The 21,798-nt window shown below is 49.6% G+C and overlaps 1 protein-coding gene across 10 annotated transcripts in view; it reads left to right on the top strand.

The window, feature by feature from the left end:
* ARSG (arylsulfatase G) overlaps window positions 1–21,798 on the top strand; it is a 106,257-nt gene that overhangs the window by 46,087 nt on the left and 38,372 nt on the right. For all 10 annotated transcript variants that reach the window (XM_053911742.1, XM_053911743.2, XM_053911741.2 and 7 more), the window contains 4 exons: window positions 1,692–2,422; window positions 17,510–17,697; window positions 19,491–19,538; window positions 20,623–20,734. In XM_053911742.1, coding sequence (XP_053767717.1) covers window positions 2,205–2,422; window positions 17,510–17,697; window positions 19,491–19,538; window positions 20,623–20,734 — 566 coding nt within the window. In that variant the 5' untranslated portion in view covers window positions 1,692–2,204. The remainder of the gene's footprint in view (window positions 1–1,691; window positions 2,423–17,509; window positions 17,698–19,490; window positions 19,539–20,622; window positions 20,735–21,798) is intronic.

Below are 21,798 nucleotides of genomic sequence, written 5' to 3'. Positions count from 1 at the left end.
AGCTTGTTAAACATACAGAGCCCGGAAGCCAGCCCTACCTACTGAGCCTGCATTTTGGCAGAATCCCCAGATGGTTTGTATGTACATCAAAGCATGAGAGGCACTGGTTGAGCATGTCTTTAGATTTGCTTATTAAAAATTACATCGTCAAGGTGTAAAGGGACACAATTCCGTTAGAAAAGAAAACCTTTTTTCCTACCATTTTATTATGAGACAGTACAAATGAAGGGTCTACAGGGAGCTGCCATAGGATGGCCACTTACTGTATTTTTCGGACTATAAGACGCACCTAGGTGTTTGAGGAGGAAAATAGGAAAAAAAATTTGAAGGAAAAAATGTGGTAAAATATTTTAAAACATCTTTTAAAGCAGAAATCCTTTTCTGCTTTGACATCGTTCCACAATTATGGTAGATTCAGCGGGAGACTACAGCATGCTGTTGTATCTTTCTGCAACAAAATACAGTAAAAATAGAACTACCAGCACTGTGTCCTTCATAGTTATGGGGGCACTGTAGCTGAGAACATCAGTGGATGACGCACTGTTATGGGGGATCTGCTGCTGACACTGTTATGGGGGGTCTGCTGCTCACATTGTTATGGGGGGGATCTGCTGCTGGAGGGCCACAGGTTGTGCAACACTCTTATATGGGGACAGCGGTTTTGCACAACCTGTGTGGCTCTGCAGCAGTTGAGAAATTACAGCTCCCATCATCCCAACCTGTCCAAGCATGATGGGAGTTGTAGTTTTACAACAGCTGCAGGGCCACATTGACAGGTGACCCTGCAGTGGAATTTGCCTATGTCAGTGTTAATGGGGGACACACCAGTCACCTGACGGAGGCACATAGGGGCGCCGCAGGCTTTCTTCTCCTAACGTGCCTGCCCCGCCTGTACCCTCCTCCCTAGCACTATAGTATGCCGCAGCGGGAGTCCGCTCCTGCCTCCCTTGCTTCGCACCTCCGGGACACCCCCTCCTTCCAGCCCAGGGCCCACAGCATCACCCCACTCCTGCTGCTGCTTGCTTCCTGCAGTGGCGACCCTGCTCCACCGCCGCCCCCCACCCCCACAAGCCAGGTAAGCTACATTTGGATTATAAGACGCACCCCCATTTTCCTCCCAAATTGGGTGAGGGGGAGTGCGTCTTATAGTCTGAAAATACGGTAGATTCTACCATGAACTTACTCCTTTACATTTCCGTTCCCCCCATGTTTTGGTCGAGAATTTTATATAGAAATGTTTGTTTGCAGCCTGACTGTTAGAAAGGGTCATATCTTGTAATCAGGTTCTCACCCTTCCGCCTCAGTGAGAAGGAATCAATCAATTAGGATCATTCTCAGTGAGTTTGATAATGTCACAGTGTGAGACCTTCTTGTGCATCGGGGAAGCGTGGTGGGTGGCAGAGTGGGGTGCTGGCCTTGCCCCATCCAGAACACTGGGCCTCAGCATCCCCTTGTGTACAGTGAGCGGTTTGAGAGAGACGTCGCTCCCACCCCTGCGATTATAGGCTCGTTGCAAATACTGTTGTCATCACTATTTCTCAGGTGGAGAAACTGATGAACCAGTTAAATATTCGAATAACAAGAAAAACATGTGTTGGCGTGGAAAAGTGATTATTTCCTAAGCTACTGAGTGTAACACAGCTGTACTGGCAGTTTTCACTCTGTTTTCGTGTCCATTTCTGTTCTTTCAGGAAACCTTACAGAAACATGAAGCCCTCAACCACCTGGGACTCCGAAACTCACTGGGGGCTGACTACAGCGTCTAGAAAACCCAGGTGTTCTGCAGATGTGAGATTTGAGCCTGCACTCACCAGCTGGAGTCCCGACCAGATGCAAGGCTCATGCTTTGGCTCTGACACCTCTGAGCACAGAGGGGTCACTTTCTAATCGGCCACGGGGCAGGTGTTGACACTGATGTCTGATTGCTTCACACAGCCAGTCATCTTAGGGAGCTGCAGTGGGGAAAGTCAAAGTTGGGGGTGCAAGTTTCCTGACTCTCTTGAACTAGGATTCTAGATGGGGGACTCATTTCTACAGCCCCTACCACCAGAACCCTGGGCCTCAGCATGCTCACGTTTGCAGTGAGTGGGTTGAATATCTTCTTGCAAAAACACTGATCTCCAGGAGCTCCCTGCATTGGAAGTGAACAGAAGGGGACTGTACGAGAAGTCTCTAGTGGTGGCCCGCCATCATCCCGTACCACCATGGGCTGGCTTTTTCTGAAGGTTTTATTGGTGGGGGTGGCTTTCTTGGGATGTCTTTATCCTCTTGTGAATGTTTGCTTCAATGAGGAAACAAGAGGCCAGAAACCGAATTTCGTGATCGTTTTGGCAGATGACATGGGGTGGGGTGACCTGGGAGCAAACTGGGGAGAAACAAAGGACACTGCCAACCTCGACAAGATGGCTACTGAAGGAATGAGGTGAGTCTTGAGGATGCTAAGTCACTTTCTTTTTGAATGTGTTACTCTGCCTCTTTTGGGGGGTGGGGGAGGCATAAAGCATTTAAAGGGCAATCGATGGGTCCTTGTTGATTTAATTATATGATTGATTAGTTTGGTGTGAAAGCAGTACAGCCTTATGGAGAAATCCACTACGAGTCTGTGGTCCATCCATCCATCCATCCATTCGTTCTTCCATCTGATGACATTCAGAGTCTGTGTGTTAGGGACGAGATAACAATCTGTCTGGTGTGGAGACAGGTTCAATGGAAAGTAAGGATGAGGATCCAGTCCATGAATCTGCATCAGGAATTGTCGGAGTTCCTGGGAGGCTTTGGAACCCAGCCTGGGGGTTCAGGGGAGAAGGAGACCTTTGAACACCTGAATCAGGGAGGCACAGAAGGCAAGATGACTGAGGTGACAGTACGTACGAGGCACACTTACCCCGCAGGGTCTGCAAAGGTGAGGAGTGTGCATCTGAATGAAGTCTTCATAATTTTTTTTGTTCAAGTGCTTAGCCCCCCTCCCCGCATAAATATAGTACAAGTGTCAGCTTTCAACCCTTTGGGTTTTCTTCTTGGGCTGACCTTGACTCGGCTGGCCGACTCAGCTCCCATCTGCCCTGGGTTGACTCCTCCTTCTGGCTCAGTGGGATCACTCCAGCTTGCTAGGGAGGACTAGGCTGGGGCATCTTGTATCCTGGAGCTTTTCCCTGAGATATAGGCCCTTGGGATCCATGCATGTGGTCACTTGCCTTTCTAGACCATCCTCCCCACCTCAGCCAAGGTAAACTTTGTAGAAACACTTCTCTGCTTCCAGTCCTTCAGCGTCATTTTGTGTCCCTAAGGATAAAATCCAAACTCCAAACAGCAGCTTCCAAGACCAGCCCGTGTGCCACACCAGTCTCTGCATGGCCCCCTGGCTTGCAGCTGCCATCAGCTTGCCTTCCTCTTTCTGGGCCTCACCCATGTGATTAGTTCTTCCTGGTGTGTTGTCCACTTTCTCTGTTTAGTTGATTTCTACTCGCCATTGGGTTCCGATTCCATATGAGGTCCTCGGGAAAGCCTGCTCGGGTGTCTCAGGTTTACTCTCCCATCACCCTTGCTGCTCTCCATGGTGATCGTTTAACCATCTGACCACCTGGCTTGGGTTCAGTAGCATCTTCCCCAAATTCATGTTCACCCAGAACCTCAGAACATCACCTTGTTTGATAAGAGGGTCTTTGCAAATGTAATTACTGAGGGATTTTGATGATGCCATACAGGATTTAGGGTGGGTCCTAATTCCAATGACTAGTTTCCTTATAAGAAGAGGAGAGGATGCAGAGAGACAGGCAGAGGAGAAGGTGATGTAAAGATGGAGGCATCAGCAAGCCAAGAATACCAAGGCTTGCTGGCAACCACAGGGAGCTGGGAGACAGGCATGGAACCGATTCCCCTCTGAGCTTCCAGAGGGAACCACTCTTGTAGACATCTGGATTTCAGAACTCTCACCTCCTGAACTGGGAGAGCATCCGTTTCTGTCATTTTAAGCCACCTAGTTTGCAGTGATTTGTTACGGCAGCTGCAGGAAATTCATACACCTCAATTCTAGCTCTGGGCTTCAGGAAGAGAGATGCCTTATCTATTCTTTCTCCTTTGTCTTCCTAGCATGTAGCACAGTGCTTGCACATAGTGGGCAATTCATAAATCTTTGTTCATTGATAAATGGGCTTTAGGAGTTCACGATGCCTCGAAATGTCCCCCCAAATTTTCCACATAGGGATTTTTATTTGAGAAAGAGTTAATCCATACCATTTGCCAAATCTTCAGAGGGAAATGGGTTGCCAAGTGCTTAGGGACTCCTGCTTTCAGCGTTGAGTGGGTTAAGGGGGGAATAGCAGGCCCATTTTTTAAACTGACTTTTGGGAAGCCCTGTCCTTTTTAGGAGCTGTCCCTACCTGCATGCTCTCACCCTGAGCAGAAGGGGCCTCTCAGGGACCAGATCCAAACACAGTTTGGTGGGCTCTGCTATTTTTTTCTTCCATGAATGAAGATATTTTCTCCATGTGAGCCTTGCGACAGCCCGGCAGACAGCCCTCCAGACAGCCCTCTGGCCTGAGGCTTCTCACTGCACTTTGTTGACAGGAAGGCGGGCTTCCTGTGAGGCCAGGGATTAATCTTCCCCTGGCTTCTCCCCTGCCTACTCATAGCCAGTGGGGAATCGTGACCTTCAGATGAGAACTCTTGTCCTACCAGACAGGGTGACTTGAGAATGTATCTTTTGTCTTTAAAAAAAAATGAGCACCTTTGTGTCCTAGGACTCACACGACAAATTACTGCAAACTGGGTGGCTTAAAGCAACACAAATTTATCCCCTCCAGTTCCAAAGTCTGGAAGCCCTAAATCAAGGTGTCGGCAGCGTTGATTCCTTCTGGAAGCTTTGAGGGAGAATCTGTTCCATGCCCCTCTCTTCTGTCTTCTGGTGGTGGCCGGCAGTCATTGGCCTGCCTTGGTGTGTAGAGACAGCACTCCGTTCTCCGCCTCCGTTGTTGCATGGTGTTCTCCCTGCGTGTGCAGGTCTAAACTCTCTCTCTTAGGGATACCAGTCATTGGATTTAAGACCCATCCTAATCCAGTGCGACCTCATCTCAACTTGATTACATCTGCAAAGACCCTCTTGCCAAATAAGGTCACATTCACAGGTTCTGGATAGACATGAAATTTGGTGAGTGGGGCCCTATTCAACCCAGCACAAATAGCTATACTACATATAATTTAGTCTTCAAGGCAGCAGACATTTATTGGGCACCTGCTATGCTGCAGGCTATGTTGGGGACAGAGGTCACGATGGCCTCCAGGGCTTAAAACAATGCCTAGCTTATGGTGGTAGGTTCTCAAACGCGTTCGTTCACGTACTTCCACTCCTGGATCTAACTTTCGGGGCATGTGTAGATGAGTTCCCCGCAGCATGGGGTCTGGAACCCGGCTGTCCAGGTCTGTCACTTACTAGCTCTGAGATTCTTGGCTCATTATACTGAACTTCCCTGGGCCTCTCAGTTTGCTCGTCTCTAAAATGGGACAAAAATGGCCTAGTTCACAGGGTCATTTTGAGGAGGAAATGAGGTAAGTCATGTAAGGCAGTAGGAGAGTCCCTGGCACATACTGGTGCTTGGTGGCTGTTAGCTTTTATTGTCCCCCATGACATTGGCTCTGTTGCTCTGCTTTCCTCCATGTCCCCCTGCCCTCGCTGGACCTTCTCTGCCCTGACCCCCATCCCTTCCCAAGCTGGGCCGAAGAACTTGGCTGCCCGCTCACAATCTGCTTGATCCCACAACCACACACACTTCGTTTCTGCGTTGTTGTAGTTTTACCCTGGCCACGATGCATGCGGCTTGCCAGATGTGTGGGCCGCACGGGCGCCATTCACACTGTAGTTGCGATGCCATTGTTGCTGCAGGACGAAGGAATCCTTGGGGGGAGAAGAGGACTCTCAGTGTCTCAGTGTTGGTGTCCCCTCTCAGGGTTCCTCAGCTCCCCTTATGTGGAGGTAGATAGGATTGTGGTCTAACACCTCAGTGCCTTGAGCTCATTCACAGTATCTCAGAGCTTCCACATCACCTGTCACATACGGGAAACTGAGGCTCAGAGAAATGAAGATTTTACTATTCTAGTCAGTTCTCTAATGTGGGGGCAGGTCGTCTAGTTTGCAGATTCACCCCATTAAAAATTATGACAAATAATTGTGAAATAAAATGAAAGCCGCCACAAAGCAGCAAACGTCTCTATCAGAGGGCGTTGTCGTTCGGGGCTCCCTGGTGTCCGTGACTGCCCACGTGTGCACAGGGAGGCTGCAGTCCTCTTGCACTTGTCAGCAGGTCCACCAACCAGCATGTTTTGCCCTTAACCTCGCGGGCTGTCATTTTGCCAGGGTCCTGTGCACCTCTGAGCTGGGCAGTGCTGGTGAACATTTCAAAGTTTAAAAAAGATATGATAACCTGAGAAAATCAGAGTGTTGGAATTCCAATGAAAATGCCAGGGACTTAGTAATCAACTGCACCTTAAGCTTTCCAGGCAGTTGGAAAACTTGCATGACAACATAGGGTGGAAGAATGAATGAACTGCTAATGCTTTAAGGAAGGTGGCAGGTGCATTTCACTGACGTCTCTTCCAGCTCTTCCAGCAGCCTGGAAAATACGGACATCGGTCTAATCATTAGGAGAACCCAGCGAACAGTCTTGATAATTCAACACTTGTTTGGTTCTTGTGGGCAGTACATCCAGGCAAGGCCAGTGCTGGTTTCACCTGATATGAACAAAGTGATGTATTCCTTGAACATTCTCAGGTTAAGAAGTAACTTGCATTAAGTCTCCTTGTCTGGGTGCCTGGATTCAGGTGGAGGCTTAGGGTGTCCACACTAGGGTTTGGGCACTCGTGCCCCACAGGTGTCTCGGAGGGAGGGAAGAAGGATGACCAGTGATACAGAGAAGTGGTCCCAGCCAACAAAGCCTGAATTCTGCCCACTCACTCAAATCGTCTGCTAGGCTGGCTCAGAAGTGAGGCTGACTGTATATTGTAAATACATTTACGTAGGTAAATTGTCTTGCAATATGTTAGCTTTGCATCTTGAATCCTTTCCCTTCCTGCTTCACCTCTTCTCTGCCAACAATTTAATTTTGTGTAAAGTCACTGCCATTGCTGAGAATTGTAGGCAGTGGCTTAGCTGGAAATCAAAGCTCGATATTCACCACTGGAAGGTCAGAGGCCCTCAGGGACTTGAGGCTGTTTCTAAAAAGGGCCTCAGCAAGGAATGAGTTGAACTGTCAGTTCAGTCCAACACCTGATTTAATTTCTGTTCTCAGCATTGGCTTTTGCAAAAATTCATCCATCCTGTTACCTTTCAGGATTTCCTCAGCCATCCTGCTGCCCTTGGGATTCATTCCGCTGTAACCAAAGGAAGATAAGAACCGGGCTGGCACTCAGAACTGCAGGGAACTGTGAGGCGGTCTCGTCGTCTGGTGGAGGCCATGAGAGCCAGGGCAGAAAGGGCTTTCTGAAGGAGACTTACATTAGGGAGAGAGAGACCCTTCCCCCACCATGTAATCCCCTTCCAGCTTTATATCACCCTCCAGCTTTATATCCCCCCACCCCACCCCAGTAATTCAGATTCAGGGTTGAGGACCCTCATCAGGGAGACATGTACTTGTCCTGCGACCTTTATCATTAACTCTGAGATGTGTGCTTTGGGAGATCCCAGCCTATATTTTCCTTGTAGGCGCTCAGCATCATGGGATGGGCAGTTTTTCATCTTTGCTCTTGGGTAAGGAGGTCAGGTAGACATAAACATCATGTAATGCCCACCTGGGGCAAGGTGAAGTCTTTAGAAATGGCACTGCAGGTTTTAACCTTGTGGCTCTGTTTAATAGACGGGGACACACAGGGACATGATGGTCTAGATGGTAGCTAATCTTAGAGAAAAAGAACTGAAATATTAACCAGTGAGGCCTTGGTACCAGCTTGCTTCACAACTGCGTGTTCAAAATAGGCTGTCCAGCAGCTATCATTCATTCCCCTGTTAAGTCTCCCAACTACATTCATTCAACAACGAATCTCTGCTAAGAGCAGGTCAGGAGACAAAGAGGCTGGGAGACCCCAGCCAGCTCTGCCCCTCAGGGGCTTACAGTCTGGTGGCAAATAAAGATAAGAAAACCATTTAGAATGCAGAAGGGCGATGTGCCCTCAGAGCAGGGATTCCTTTAATAACCTGAGTTGACATCCTGGGGGATGGAATGAGCACATTATTTACAGACTAGTCACAGTCAAGAATGAAGAAAGCTTCCTGCCGGGCTTCTCACCTTTGGGTGGTAAAGCTCAGTGCGAAAATCATGTTAAAGATAGTGCCGTGGGACAATAAGAAAGGCCACTTCTCCAGAGGGAAGCCAGTCTGTTAGGACCCGAATGTCGAGACCTTAAAGATGAGTAGGAATTGGCCAGACGAAGGGGGAGGAAGGAGTGTTGTAGGAGGAGGGAAAAGCATGAACCGAGACCCAGAACTGAAAGGTGCCCCATTCACTCAGCAGGTCTCCTAGAGGATCCCCCAGGTACTGTCTTAAGTGCTGGGAATATATGTGATCCAAACAATAAAAAGCCTTCACTCCCCTGGGGCTGACTTGCATTCTGGTGGTTGCATGTGGCTGGGCAGGGAGCGCAAAGCTAAGCTAATGGACAGGCAGCTGGTGAAGGGCACCGTGCACATGCTCAAGTGTTCGGACTGGATCCCGAGGGCAGCGGGGTGCCCTGAGCACTGACGTCATCTGCTGCATTTGAGATAGATCATTCCAGCTTACTAGGGGTGGTGCGCTCTGGTGGTGTGGAGGGCAGGGGTGTGTCCCAGGCGTCTCCTGGATGGCTTGGCTCAGGGTTGTGGCCATGGGGAGAAGTGTCCGGTCTAGGAGGCACTGAGGTGCCTGTGTGTGCATCACGTTTTCACGTACCTTGTGTGTGTCCTTCCTAGAGAGTGGAGGTGCACACATTCACAGGGAAAATGTGAAGAAGAAAGGAAAAAATTGCCCAGGATCATACCAAGTTCAGCTGTTGGGAATCTTTTTCTTCCCCCCACCATCAAGAGTATGAGTAGATGTATGAATGAGTGAATGAGTAAACACAACACACAAACTTTGCTATTTGCTGCCACATTTGCTTGTAGTTTACAAAGGGCCCGAATCCTGGATACCTCAGTTATCCCGCGTAGGGGTGACTCAGCTGTCTTCCCATTTAACAGAAGGAAACGTGGGGACTGAGGTGAGCTGGCGTGTCTCAGTCCCACGTTAGCGTTCTTCCAGTTCTCACTTCCCACCCCTGTCCCTCTACCCACAAAGGCCACAGCAAATGATTTTAAAAACCTATTTCCACCTCCAAGCCTTTAAATTATGAATGGAGCAAAGATAGTTTTTATTCCAGTCACACAGCAATTTAGAGAGTTGCCACAGAAGGCCTCATCATCTATTTTAAATTCCTTATAGATGAAGGCTGGACACGCTTAACTTCGCAATGTTATGTCTCTCCAGGGCGTGCGGGGTGGCCTTTCCAGCACTAACAGTCCCTGATTCTAATACGTGTAATTTATGCAATGGCAAGTTGCTTTGGTTTCCGTCTGGCTGTGTCTTAATTTAAGCTGATTTTCCCGTTAACAGGCTGCTGTAATGCCTGGCTCTGTGTTTCCAGCTTTGCTTTACAATGCATTTTCAGACTTTAATTAGGACCCCTGTTGGTGAACTGGCCTGAGCCTGCCCAGATAGGTCTGGGGAAAAACAAAAGACGCTTTCCAAATAGCAAGACCATTTTATTACTTATTAATTAGTCCCTGCCAAATGGAGACAGAGGTGGGCGCGGGGGAAAGGTGACGTGCAGGTCAGTTCATAGGGCTGCGTGGGACGTTGTTAGATTTTTTTTTTTTTGAGGAGAGTACAGTCAGAACTCTCCAAAAACTTGGGAATAAAGGAAGTAAGATCGTTTCTGAGAGTTAAGCTATGAACTTTATCACACAGCGGGGAATGAGTCGAGCCCTAGAAACATCGGCTTAAGCGATTATGTGGTAAGTGGACTAACGTGTTTTTTCCAATCAAACGACATGGGCCTCTCTCTCTTCCAGTTTTGTTTGTTCATCCACCAGATTTTGCTGGAGCAGCTCCATCCATCCCAGCAAGGCACTCTGCTTCGACTGGGTTAGCAACTCCAAGCCCCATCCTCACAGAACCTCCGGTCTGGGAAGAAAGTCGAGGCTACCTCTCGCTGTAGAAATGTGCGGCAGCTGTTTTCAGGGCGATGGCACTGACGTGGCCAAGGAGAGACCACATTCAGGACAGTCAGGAAACGCAGGCCAGCGGGCTCAGGGTTGCTACGCATGTTGGCACTGCCCAGGTGTATTAGCTTGGGCTGCTACCACAAATACAATAGAGTGGTGGCTTGCACAACATACGTTTATTTTTTTAGTTTTGGAGGCTGGGAAGTCCATGGTCAGGCTCTGCTAATGGCCTTCTTCCTGGTGGCAGAAGGCCAACTTCTCTCTGTGTCTGCACATGGAGGCTAGAGAGAGAGCTCTGGTTTCCTCCTCCTCTTGAAAGGTCACTCCCGTCATGGGAGCATTACCGTCATGACCTCCTCTAAACCTGATCACCCCGAAGGCCCCACCTCCTAATACATCCCTCTGGTATTTCAGCATATGTATTTTGTGGACACGAACATTCAGTCTGTGGCACCGGAGAGAAGGACTGATGGTCCACAGCCTTTGAGCATCCCAGATCCACTGGCAAAGTCAATCCACAGTGGACAAAAGTCTCTTAAGCTGAGCAACTGTAGGACTTTTTCTTTGATCCATTTGAATGCCTTTAGCCTTAATTAACTCCACACTCACCAAGGCAAACTTCGGATTCTGATTTCCTGTGCAATTTGTGACCACTGACACCGGTTCCTGTGCCCACCCCTGGAAGTCGGTTGGGAAATGGGCGTTCTCGTGTCTCTGGCTCACAGGGTCATGTGGAAGTGAGGGAGGCTTTGGGGCTAACACCACCCCAGGTGAGTCTTGGGACCTCCTCAACCTGACACCAGTGAGTGCGGGGCAGGGACCAGGCGCAAGAGTCACGTGGAAGAGCAGGGGGAGAGTGGGCGGAGGCACCACAGGAAGACACCACTGACGACGGCTCTAGTAAGTGCTCTGATGTCGTCAGGCGAATGGCTACTTTCAGGCACGAAAAGGCTGCAGAAGATTCACATGCTCTAGAAGTCAAAGTCAAGACCCATCCTCCCGGGGGATGAGGAAAGGCTCTGACAATGGTAGGTTTGAAGGATAGGTGGGCGTTTTGGAAGGGCAAGATGAGGGGTAAGCACTCTGGGCCGAGGCACGGCAGGGTCAAGCTGTTGTGCAGGAGAGCTGCGTGCGGGATGTGAGATCTTCCAGGAATTAGAGTTCTGTTGGGCTGAACTCTGGGCCTATGTAGGATGCTGTATGAGTTTCCTGGAGCTGCTGTGACAAAGGACCACAGACTGCGTGGCTTGAGATATTTATGTTCACAATTCGGGAGGCTAGAAGTTAAAAATCGAGGTGTTGGCAGAGTTAGGCTCTCTCTGAAGTTCTAGCAGCCCCAGCATTCCTTAGTCCGAGGCAGTGTGACTTCTGTCCTTGCCTCCGTGTGTCTGTGTTTGCATGTGGCATCCTCTCTGTGTCTCTGTCATGAGCACGCCAGTTATATTGGGTTAAGGACTCTCTCTGCTCCAGGATGACCTCAGCTTTGTTAATCTCTGCAATGACTATTTCTAGATAAGGTCACATTCTGAGGTATGGGGGTTAGGACTGCAACATGTCCTTTTGGGGGAGACAGTTCAGCCCAGAGCAGGCATCAGTGACTCAGAAGGCTGGAGAGGTAGGGTGAACCAGAGCAGAGGAGGTAATGGTGGCCAAGTAGAAGGAAGTTACTGAAAACCTGGGGTTGAGGGACGGCATGCCTAATCAGTGTGCTGTCATGGGTTGGAGAGAGTTAGCCTGGCATCATGGATGGTCCCCGAAAGGATTTAGGTGAGGGACAATGACCACGTTGATGGCATCCTGGGAATGGGAGGATCTGAAGGAGTTAGGAGCTGGCACAGACGTTCCAAGACAGACTCGAGCCCGTGTGACCAGGAAGGGAGTGGACACAGGCTTTTGGAGGGAGGGCTCAGCTTGGTTCCATGCATGTTGAGGCAGAGGTGACCTGCTACGTAGGTGTGGCAGTGAATTTGATGCCCATGTAATATCAATAGCAACTCATCCCTGGAATTCCAGCCACTCATTCCCTGTTCACAGCTCCCCTACCATACCTGGGATGTTCTTTTTCTCCCCAGTTAGCTAGGTACAGCAGTGATCATGTTGGCTACCATGAATTTTAAAAGAACCTACCTATTCTGTACCTCAAACTCTGCTCAGTGCTTCATGTGCATCAGCCCATTAAATCCCTGAAATAACCTGGTGATGGTTTTGCTCGCTTTGCAGAGGAAGATACTGAGACTTAGGTTAGGTTACCTGTTTAGTCTCACACTGCAGGGAGCTGGGGCCGGGTTTGACTCCAGCTCGTTTGCCCACACTTGCAGCCTCCCTGCAACTGCCTCCCGTAACACTTTCTATTTCTTGCATGGGGCTCATCTTATTTTTTCTTATCCACAGATGTCTTCATACTTCTGCTAAAGTGTAAGCTTCCTGATGCTCACAGGTGACAGGTTTGAGGTGAGAGGGGACGTGCAGGTGTATCTGCTGGGAGGCGGAAAGACGAGTGAGGGAAGGAATGTCCAATCCGGTCTCCGCGTCTGCACAACCAGCTGCTGGAGAGACAGTGTCTTGGTGACCGCCAAGAACCGGCTGAGCAAGCCAGCATCCATGCAGGCTGGGCTGTCCCACCAGATGGGAAGAACTGTGTCTCCAGTAGAGTGCAGGACCCCAACTGCTGACTGGAGAAACAGCCCTCTGGAGGTCTGGAACAGGACCCCAGGGTCACTGGCGGGAATGGGCAGACGCCCATGCTCCTGTGGAACTCCCTTCTAGATGAGGGAGCCGGGCACTAAGCACGGAGACAAAGCCCATGAACAAAAAGAGGTCAGAGATGATGAGGGCTAGGGACAAAACAGAGCCAGCGATGTGGTGGACAGTGGTCAGGTCAGGACAGGCCTTCCCGAGGTGAAAGGAGAGCTGAGACCCCGATGACAAAAAGGGCCAGCCACATGGAGACTAGAGCAGAGCTTTCCAGACGGGACATTGCAAGGGCCCAAGGAGGGAGCTAGCTTGTGGTGTTCCGGGAAGAGCAATTCTGGACAGCGTAGCTAGGGGGAGAGAGCCGGGGAAGGTGTTGGATGGGGTCTAATCACCTGGGACAGTGAGTCCCCACCTTTCCCATGTGGTGTCACACGTAGAAACTGATGACACCTGTGCCCCTCCCACTGTGGCAGTTGGAGGTGGGCAGCCATGAGCTTCAACCAGGATGCTTGGTGCCCCACCCCAACAGCCCTCTCCACGTCCTGCCCTAAGGGGGTCTCTCCCTGGATTGTGCAGGGCACAGGCAGCCAGGGCAAGACTGCCCTGGAGCCGCCAGTTGCCCGGGGCCCCACCTGGCTTCCCTGGGATTGAGAAGAACCCGATCTCCGTAAACCAGTAACCCACGTGGTCCTATTGTGAGTTCCAGCTCCTGGGCTGGAGAGCGCTGGTGGAGGGCCTGTAGACCACAACGATGAGTTTGGATTTATTTAGATGGCAGTGAGAACCCATTAGAGGGTTTCCAGCCAGGAATTAACGTTAGCCGATAACAGTTCTTAAGGTTACTTTGTATGACCCATGGGCAGTGGGAAGGGAAAGGGGATCCGGGAGTTGGAATTGTAAGTGGGGAGCAAGGCAGCACACCCTGCTGCACGGATGGGCACTGTTCAGCTCTAGACCGCAGTGCAAACGGCGCTTGATGATGCCCTTCCGTTGCTATCTTCAAATGCTTGGTGACTTTTGAACAGAGGCCCGAACTTTTTCACTGTGCACTGGGCCCTGCAAATTGGGCAGTTGCTCCGAGTGCGGTGGGTGGAGAGGTGACAGATTCAAACCAGGGTGAATCTGGGGCGATAGTTGCTAATGACTTCACGCGTGTGCAGTGCTTCGAGAAGGGCCTGAGCGATACACGGGCCTTGTAAGCATTAGCTGTGAGAGTAATTAAGAGTAGTTACAAGGAATATTTTGGAGTGTGAGCTAGGAGGGTCCTTGTCCCTCAGTCTCAGGGGAAAGAACAGAAGAGGCTGGGTAGGGATGAACATTTTCCTGGCAGCAAAAGTGTGAGCCCCGAGGGGGAGCTCGGTTTGGAACTCTAAGGGCAGCGGTTGCCAGCTACCTGCAACAGTGGTAGGTTCCTGGGTTCTGGTTCCGGGAGTCTGACCACCGCCCTCCCTATGTGGCCCCATAGGTCTGGCAGGGGTAGGAAGCCAGAGCTGCGCCAGGGCGCCGGAGGCCTGGGGGAGGCCTGGCGCAGCACGTGTGAAGTCACCGGTGCGTACTGCAGCACCCACCTTCCCTGACCTCATTCTGTCGGGTGAAGACACCCCACAGCCCGCCTCCAGGGGTGTGGCTTCGGGGCCAGTGTAATCAGACAGGCAGTGCTGGGATCTCACAGGGTACTGTCACTGCTCCCGATGCTGTCCCTTCCTTGCCATTTGTCACCTTGAAAAGTGTTGTGAGGGAATTGGCCATGTTCTGGGACTGAGGCCCAGGTCTGTTTAGCAAGACTTGTGATGTACAGAAGCCAAGAGGACAGTGGCATTACCCACTCAGCACACACTGCGTAGTGCCCACTTCACGACGGAGTGGGCCATCGTTCTGGTTCTGTATTGCCGAGTAGCAAACTGCAAAACTACCCCCAAAGTTAGTAGCTTAAAACAATGACTTTTATTACATCTCACGATTTTGTGGGTGAGGAATTCAGGCATGTCTTGGGTGGGCAGTTCTTTTTTCCCCCACGTTGTGTTGACAAAGATCAGTCCGTGGAATTCAGCAAGTAGATAGGTGCGTGTCCCAGGTGGCCTCACTTGCGTATCTGACCTCTAGATGGGTCATTGGCCACAGCACCTACAGACGGCCTCTCTAACGTGGCGGTCTGGGGTAGTCCAGCTTCTCCCGTGGCAGTTCACAGAGTATTTCAAGGGTGGAGGTGGAAGCTGCCAGTCCTGTAAGGCCAGAGCCCAGAAACTAGCACAGTGTCACTTCCACATTATCCTAGTGGTCAAAAAAGCCACCCAGTCAAGGGGAGGGGACTCACACCTCACCTCTCAATGGGAGGCTTGCCAAAGAATCTGTGGCCATCTTTACACTGCCCTGAACACCAACACAAAGAATTATAGTTCAGTGTTGTAGAGGATATATGCCAAAAGCTATACAATTACATAGAGAAGAGGGGGGCCCGATTCTGTGCAGGCATGGGGGGCAGAGGGAGTACAGAAAGCTTGGGGGAGAGGAGAGTCAGGGAAGATGACGTGGAGGTGGTGACATTTGAGTTAGGTCATGAAGACAGCTGGGACTTGTCAGTGAAGATGAGGGAGGCCTTCCCAGTGGTGGGAACAGCATGTGCAAAGGCTCAGAGGTATGAGAGTAATATTGTGTGTTGGGAGCACAGTGTATGGAGGAGTGGGGAAACATGAGCCTGAGGATGCAGGTGGAGAGAGACCATGTTTTTCGATAAGAAATTGTGTGATCAGATTTGCACAGGAGAAAGACCTCTGCGTTAGTGTGGGGGATGGGGTTGGGGTGGCAGGAAGACCAACCTCTTGTAATAATTTTGACTCTAACTCCTACGTACCTCTATCAATACAGTGACAGTGGGTGACAGAGAGGGGACAGATCCGCAAGCCATTTAGGAGGCAGAATCAATAGAACTTGGTGACCAGGCTGACATGAGGTGTGCGCAAGGGAGGAGGGGATGTGACGCGCAGCATGGGGACCATGGTTAACAAAACTGTATCGTATATTTACAAGTTGCTAAGAGAGTGCATCTGAAGAGTTCTCATCACAAGAAAAAAATTTTTTATGTGAGGTGCTGGATGTTGACTTACTGTGATCATTTCACAATATACACACGTATCAAATCATTACATCGTGTACCTTCAACGAATACAATGTTATATGTCAATTACACCTCAGTAAAACTGGAAAAAGAAGCAAAACATTTTTGCACATGGCCATAATCAAGAAAATGAACAGTAATTCCCTAACAGCATCTTATATTCAGTCAATATTAAATTCCACTGAATGTGTTAACACATTCCCCGAATGTGTTATGTTAGCTCGTTTGAACTGGGATCCAATCAAGGACCATGTATTCCATTTGGCTACGTTTCTTTAGTCTCCTGTAATGTACAGTGTCCCTTCTTCTACCCAACTTTCGCTCAGATAGTGACTTTTTAAAAGAGATCAACCAGTTGTCTTGAGAATGTCTAGAGATTGGCTTGTGACATTATTTCCTGGTGATGTCGAACAGCTTGTTCTTCTGTTAGCTGTATTCTATAACCTGGAAATTAGGTTCAGCAGTCTGATTACATTCAGGTTAAAGTTTTTGGCAAGAATCTCTGATGTTATGAACATACTGCATCTCATCAGGAGACACAAAAGGTCAAGTTACCCCATTCTTAGTGACATGAAGTTTAATCATGTTCCTCGAGGGTAGGAAAATGGCTAGACTTTTTATGTTTCTCCACAGTGTCTGGAAGAGGGCTGGGTATGTGGCAATGTGCAGTAGATACGGTCAGTTCTTGTTATTGGCAGTACTTATATCCTATAAAGTCTCTGTGAACGTTGAATTAGGGAAGGCTGAGCCACTGCTTCCAGGGGAAATACAGGGTTAGGTTCCTGGGAGCCTCTGGCCACATTTTCATCAGCTAATCAGCACAGAACCTTGTTTTATGTTTCTTTTTAAAGGAACCTTATTTAATACATATTTTGATTCATTAACATGGAACTCAGAGGCAGCAGCCCTATACCACATTCCTGAGTAAAGCTTATATAACACATGGTTTTGTTTTGTTTTGTTTTTTTCCATAAGGAACACTGGCTAGCAATTCAGCACTATGCTTGAGGGCCATTTTAAACAGAGAAATCAGCAACACAAAGCACAGAAATGCAGACAAGTGTGGTACTAAACAGGCAGTGACAACGAGGACAGTTGCTTACAGCATGAGAGCCGACCTGAGCCGGGAACGTGCGTGCTGGGTGACTCGGATTTTTCCAAGATCTGCATATGTCTCTGTATAACCACTCAGAGCCACTGAGTATTGATTTGGGGGTTACACATAAACTTAGGAAATATGGAATCTTTGGATAAGGAGGATCAATTAAATATGTTGGATTGCATCACTGGGAATTATCTGTGCGACCTTGGATTAGTCACATGGCCTCTCTGGACTTCATTCCCCTTACCTGTTCTGCTACTGGGCAATGCGTGAGCTTTCTCCGCCCTGGAATCCCCGGAACCGAGTGGCAATGGACTTTTCTCCTGATTCGTCTTCCTGTGGTTGGAGAGATCTCGATCACTTTCTTTCCGTGCAGGTTTGTGGATTTCCACGCGGCTGCCTCCACCTGCTCACCCTCCCGGGCTTCGCTGCTCACTGGCCGTCTGGGCCTTCGCAATGGAGTCACACACAATTTTGCGGTCACCTCCATGGGGGGCCTTCCACTCAACGAGACCACCTTGGCCGAGGTGTTGCAGCAGGCCGGCTACGTCACCGGGATGATAGGTAACACTGACGCCCCGCAGCCTGGACCCCTGTCTCCCACCGCATTTCCTGCGCTGGCTGCTTCGTGTTTGTGTAGCCCTAATGTGCTGCTGCCTCGTCTGTTCACGTCTGTCTGCGTTGTCGTTGACTTCCTGCCGTGTGGGTTAGGGATGCATTCCGCCAGGAGTAATTGCACAGACTTAACCAGGGGCTAAACCAGATACGAACTGTTTTCCTCTCATTCTAATACACTTAGAGGTAAGTGATTGGTTTAGCTGGCCCAGCCACTCAAAGAAATAATTTCTTTCTGCTCTGCTGTCCTTTCTGTGTTGGCTTTTGTCCTCACACTTGCTGCCCCAGGGCTGCGGTAGAGCCGCTTCAGTACCATTCCCCATACTTTGGCTTCAAGGAAGGAAAAAGGGAGGGAGGGCAGTTCGCTTTTATCAGGAAAACAAATCTTTTCTCAGTCCCAGAAGTGCACTTAAGTCTTATTGGTGGGAGCTGGGTCTCATGGCCACCCTTTGTTGCAAGGAAGGCTGGGAAATGGAAGTCAGGATTATAATGATTGATTTGGCCTCAGGCACAGGTCCTGGGCTTCCTGAACAGAACCACAGTTCTGTGAGTAAGATGAGTGCTCACACGGGTGAAGGGCAGGCAAACAGCAGCGTCTGCCGCAGGGTCCAACAGCTGTCTTTTCTTTCCAAGCCAGCACCTCTTCCTTAGTATTTGTTTTGTGCCAGGCTGAGTGTTGTTTGCACCAGGGCATGGTAGTACTTTCTGAGATTATGATTTCCCCCATTGTCTAGGTGAGAAAACTGAGTTTTAGACAGGAGTTGTTCAGTGTCGCCTGGCCTGGAGCTGGTAGATGTCGACAGGTGTGCCTGGCCCAACTTGTTCTCATGCTTTGCCTCATTGCTGGTCTTCCCTGCAGGGGAGATGGCAGCCCAGCCATCCTAACAGAATCCTTAGGCTGCCTGTGCTTGTTATTTCGACTGCAAGAGCTGGGTCCTGTGGGATGCCTGCCTCCTGCCACCACGTGTGAGGTGACAAGGGAGGGTGTGCTGACAGACCAGCAACGAGGGTCCCATGCTTTAGATCTCGGTACCGTATCCATTTCTTTGCCCCTTTGCCTTGTGGGTAATTTCCCTGGGGTCTTTTCTCAGAGCAGAATTAACAGGTCAGAGAGCTCCAGCATTATCAGAGTTGTTGGCACATATCAGCAGTTACTCCCTCCGGACCTTGGGCATTTACAGAGTGAGGAGCAGCTGTGCGTCTGAGCTTCCTTGTTTGCAGCCCGATGGGTGTCTCTGCACTTGCACTACAGCGGGGAGGCAGTTTCTTGTTCATTGTGTGCAGGCTGCTGACTTGGCCAGAGAAGAAGATGATGAAACCAGGCAGGAACCGGGCATCTCTGAGACTAGGTGGGGCATGCACCTGCACCCTTTGCAGGGCCCCAGCCCAGGAAGGCAGACTGGAGGGTGCAGTGGGCTATGTGGGGTTGCAGTGGGCACTGAAGGGGAAGAAGCTCAGCCTGCTGGCTTCTCTGGGCTCCCAGTAATGGCTTGTCTTCCCCTTTCCCTGTGCATTCTCCTGTGCAGCTGCTGAGTCATCCTTGCTTGCTTTCTCTCTCCCTGTGGACTCCCTCTGGGTCCCACAGAGCAAGGCTTGGCTTTCACACTGTGTTTACAGCCTCTCTTTTCTTGTCCTCAGTAAAGGGCAACGCTGGTGGAGAACTGAGTGTGTGATCAACTCCCCAGAGGGGCTGGGAGCCCCGTGGGGATTCCTCTGAAATTCTGTCTCTTGTTTTCCTACAGGCAAATGGCATCTTGGGCATCATAGCTCCTATCACCCAAACTTCCGTGGTAAGAATTCTTTCGGGGATTTGTTACTTGGGAAACAGAAAATACAGACCTCCATATACAAAAACCTCAATAATGTTTGAGCCTTCCTGCTCTGGTAGACATCTCTCCTAAGTTAGAATATCTTCATTCACAGCATCACTTGGGCGCATTTGGGGTGCCTGGGCTCTTCTTGATCTCACACCCCTCTCCCCTGGCACCTTTCCTGTCCCTTCTCCTTGGTTCCCCTTTGTGAGCCCCAGTGTTCTCCGTGACCTAGAACTTCCTCCATTTGAGGGAACATTTGGCTGCTGTGAGGTCCAGACACATCTAGTGTGGTAAGAAGTAAAAACCGAGGGATCCTGGCCCGGTGGGCCCTGGGGGAGGAGTAGGGAAGTGCTGTGGGGGACTTCTCACTAAGGCTTGGGTTGGAGAAGAGACAGGATGAGGGAGAATCTCAGAAAAGAAGTCAACAGCAGGTATTCAGGTCTCAGTTTAACTCTCACATGCCCCCCACCCCCACCTCACCCCAATACCCCAAGCCCAATCCTGCCAGCCTTCTGAGTTCTAGCTGAAATGCCATCTCTTTCTAGAAGCACTCTGGGATTTCTGTCCCAACCCCTTCCCCCTCCCGGCAACTGGGGATAACTTCTTCCTCTGACTGCTCTTGTCAGCTTACTGATTATCCATCTCCTACAGCTTCGTCTGTATATCTTATTTTCTCTTCAGACAAGAAGTCTTTTGAGGGCAGAAGTTACTCTTTTATCCCTTAAAGTGTCATGCATGTAGTAGATTTTCACCAAATACTTTCTGAATGTGTCGGTAATTGTACTGGGGATGGTCAGTGTTTAATAATTCTCTTTACCTCCTCCCACTTTGGGCTAACTAATCACAAGATGGTTTGCAAATCTGGTCTTCTAGCCGGAACCCAGCAAAGTGTTTTCTTTGCACACTACAAAGGGATATTCACCAAATCCTCTTTTAATTACATACTCCATAGCGCTGCAGTACTAAATCGTGGGAAATTAAATTTTTGTGCTGGGTGTCAGAATGCAGGCTTATGGAACAGAAGCCAAGTGGGGGTGCTAACCAGTGGCTTCTCTTCCAGGCTTTGATTACTACTTTGGAATCCCATACAGCCATGATATGGGCTGCACAGATACCCCAGGCTACAACCACCCTCCTTGCCCGGCGTGCCCACGGGGTGACAGACCAGCAAGGTAATTGGCTACGGGATCCAGAGCAAGGAGGAGTCCTGAGGGCTTGGTCCATGAGGAGTAAATGAGAGAGGCTGACAGGGCCCAGTTAAGGCAGCAAAAAGAGTGAAAGAAAACTTTCTAGCAAAGGTGAGGGCAACAGCATTTCCTTTTTGGAATTTGCCAGGTTCCTTGGACTGTTTAGCTCTGTTGGGTAGAGCCGGGTACTGCCACGGTCTCACAAGTGGGGCTTCCCTCCTTCTCTGCCTGCTGGCTTTGCTCCTGGCCCACTGACCTGGGCCACACACTGGATATAAGGAGGGACAGAGAGAGAAAGAGAAAGTGCACAGGGCTCCTTACAAGCTTCACCCCACTCCCCACACCTACTAAGAAACCGTCTGCCATTCTGCCATTGGAATGCCATGCAGGCACGAAACAAGAGGTTTTAAAAACATATTCAATGACACGGGGAAATGCTCACGATGTAATAGTAAGTGAAAAAAGCAGGAAACAAATCATCAACAGTGCGATCTTAACTATCTCTGTATTTGTGCCTTTAGAGTCCTGTCAAGAGAGGCTCACAGGAAGTAAGCCAAAGTGGTAACAATGGCTCATTCACTTTGGTTGTGGGATTAAGGGGTTTTCATTTTTTTCTTTCTCATGCTGTTTTCCAAAATTCAGTAATGAGCATGTAATACATTAATAACCAGAAAAAGGTAGTAAACCTTATTCAGGTAATGAAGCAACACAAACCATGTATTCCACTTGTTCAGAATGTGCACTGGGGCTATTTATAAGGTTGCAGGTGTTGCAGCTGCTTGGGGAAGCAGTCTCAGCTGGCTCATTAGTAACACAATAGTTAATATAATATAATAATGGCTGTTTACTGAGAAATTGTTACATTCTAGGCACTCTGTATACTTAGCTGCAGTCTGCTGAGTGAGGCAGGGATTCGCCTGGGTTTTGCAGGTAAGGAAGTGTACCTTGTCACCCAGGTCACCCTGGAGCGGTATGGGGTAGGGATGGAGACTCACTCCGGGTGTCTCTGAGTCCCGAGCCCATGCCCTCTTCTTGATCCTTAGTCCTCA

The sequence above is a fragment of the Desmodus rotundus genome, chromosome 9, assembly GCF_022682495.2.
Source record: "Desmodus rotundus isolate HL8 chromosome 9, HLdesRot8A.1, whole genome shotgun sequence".
NCBI lineage: Eukaryota > Metazoa > Chordata > Mammalia > Chiroptera > Phyllostomidae > Desmodus > Desmodus rotundus.
Note: the sequence above shows the minus strand (reverse complement) of the source record. Positions and strands in the feature narration are given on the sequence as shown.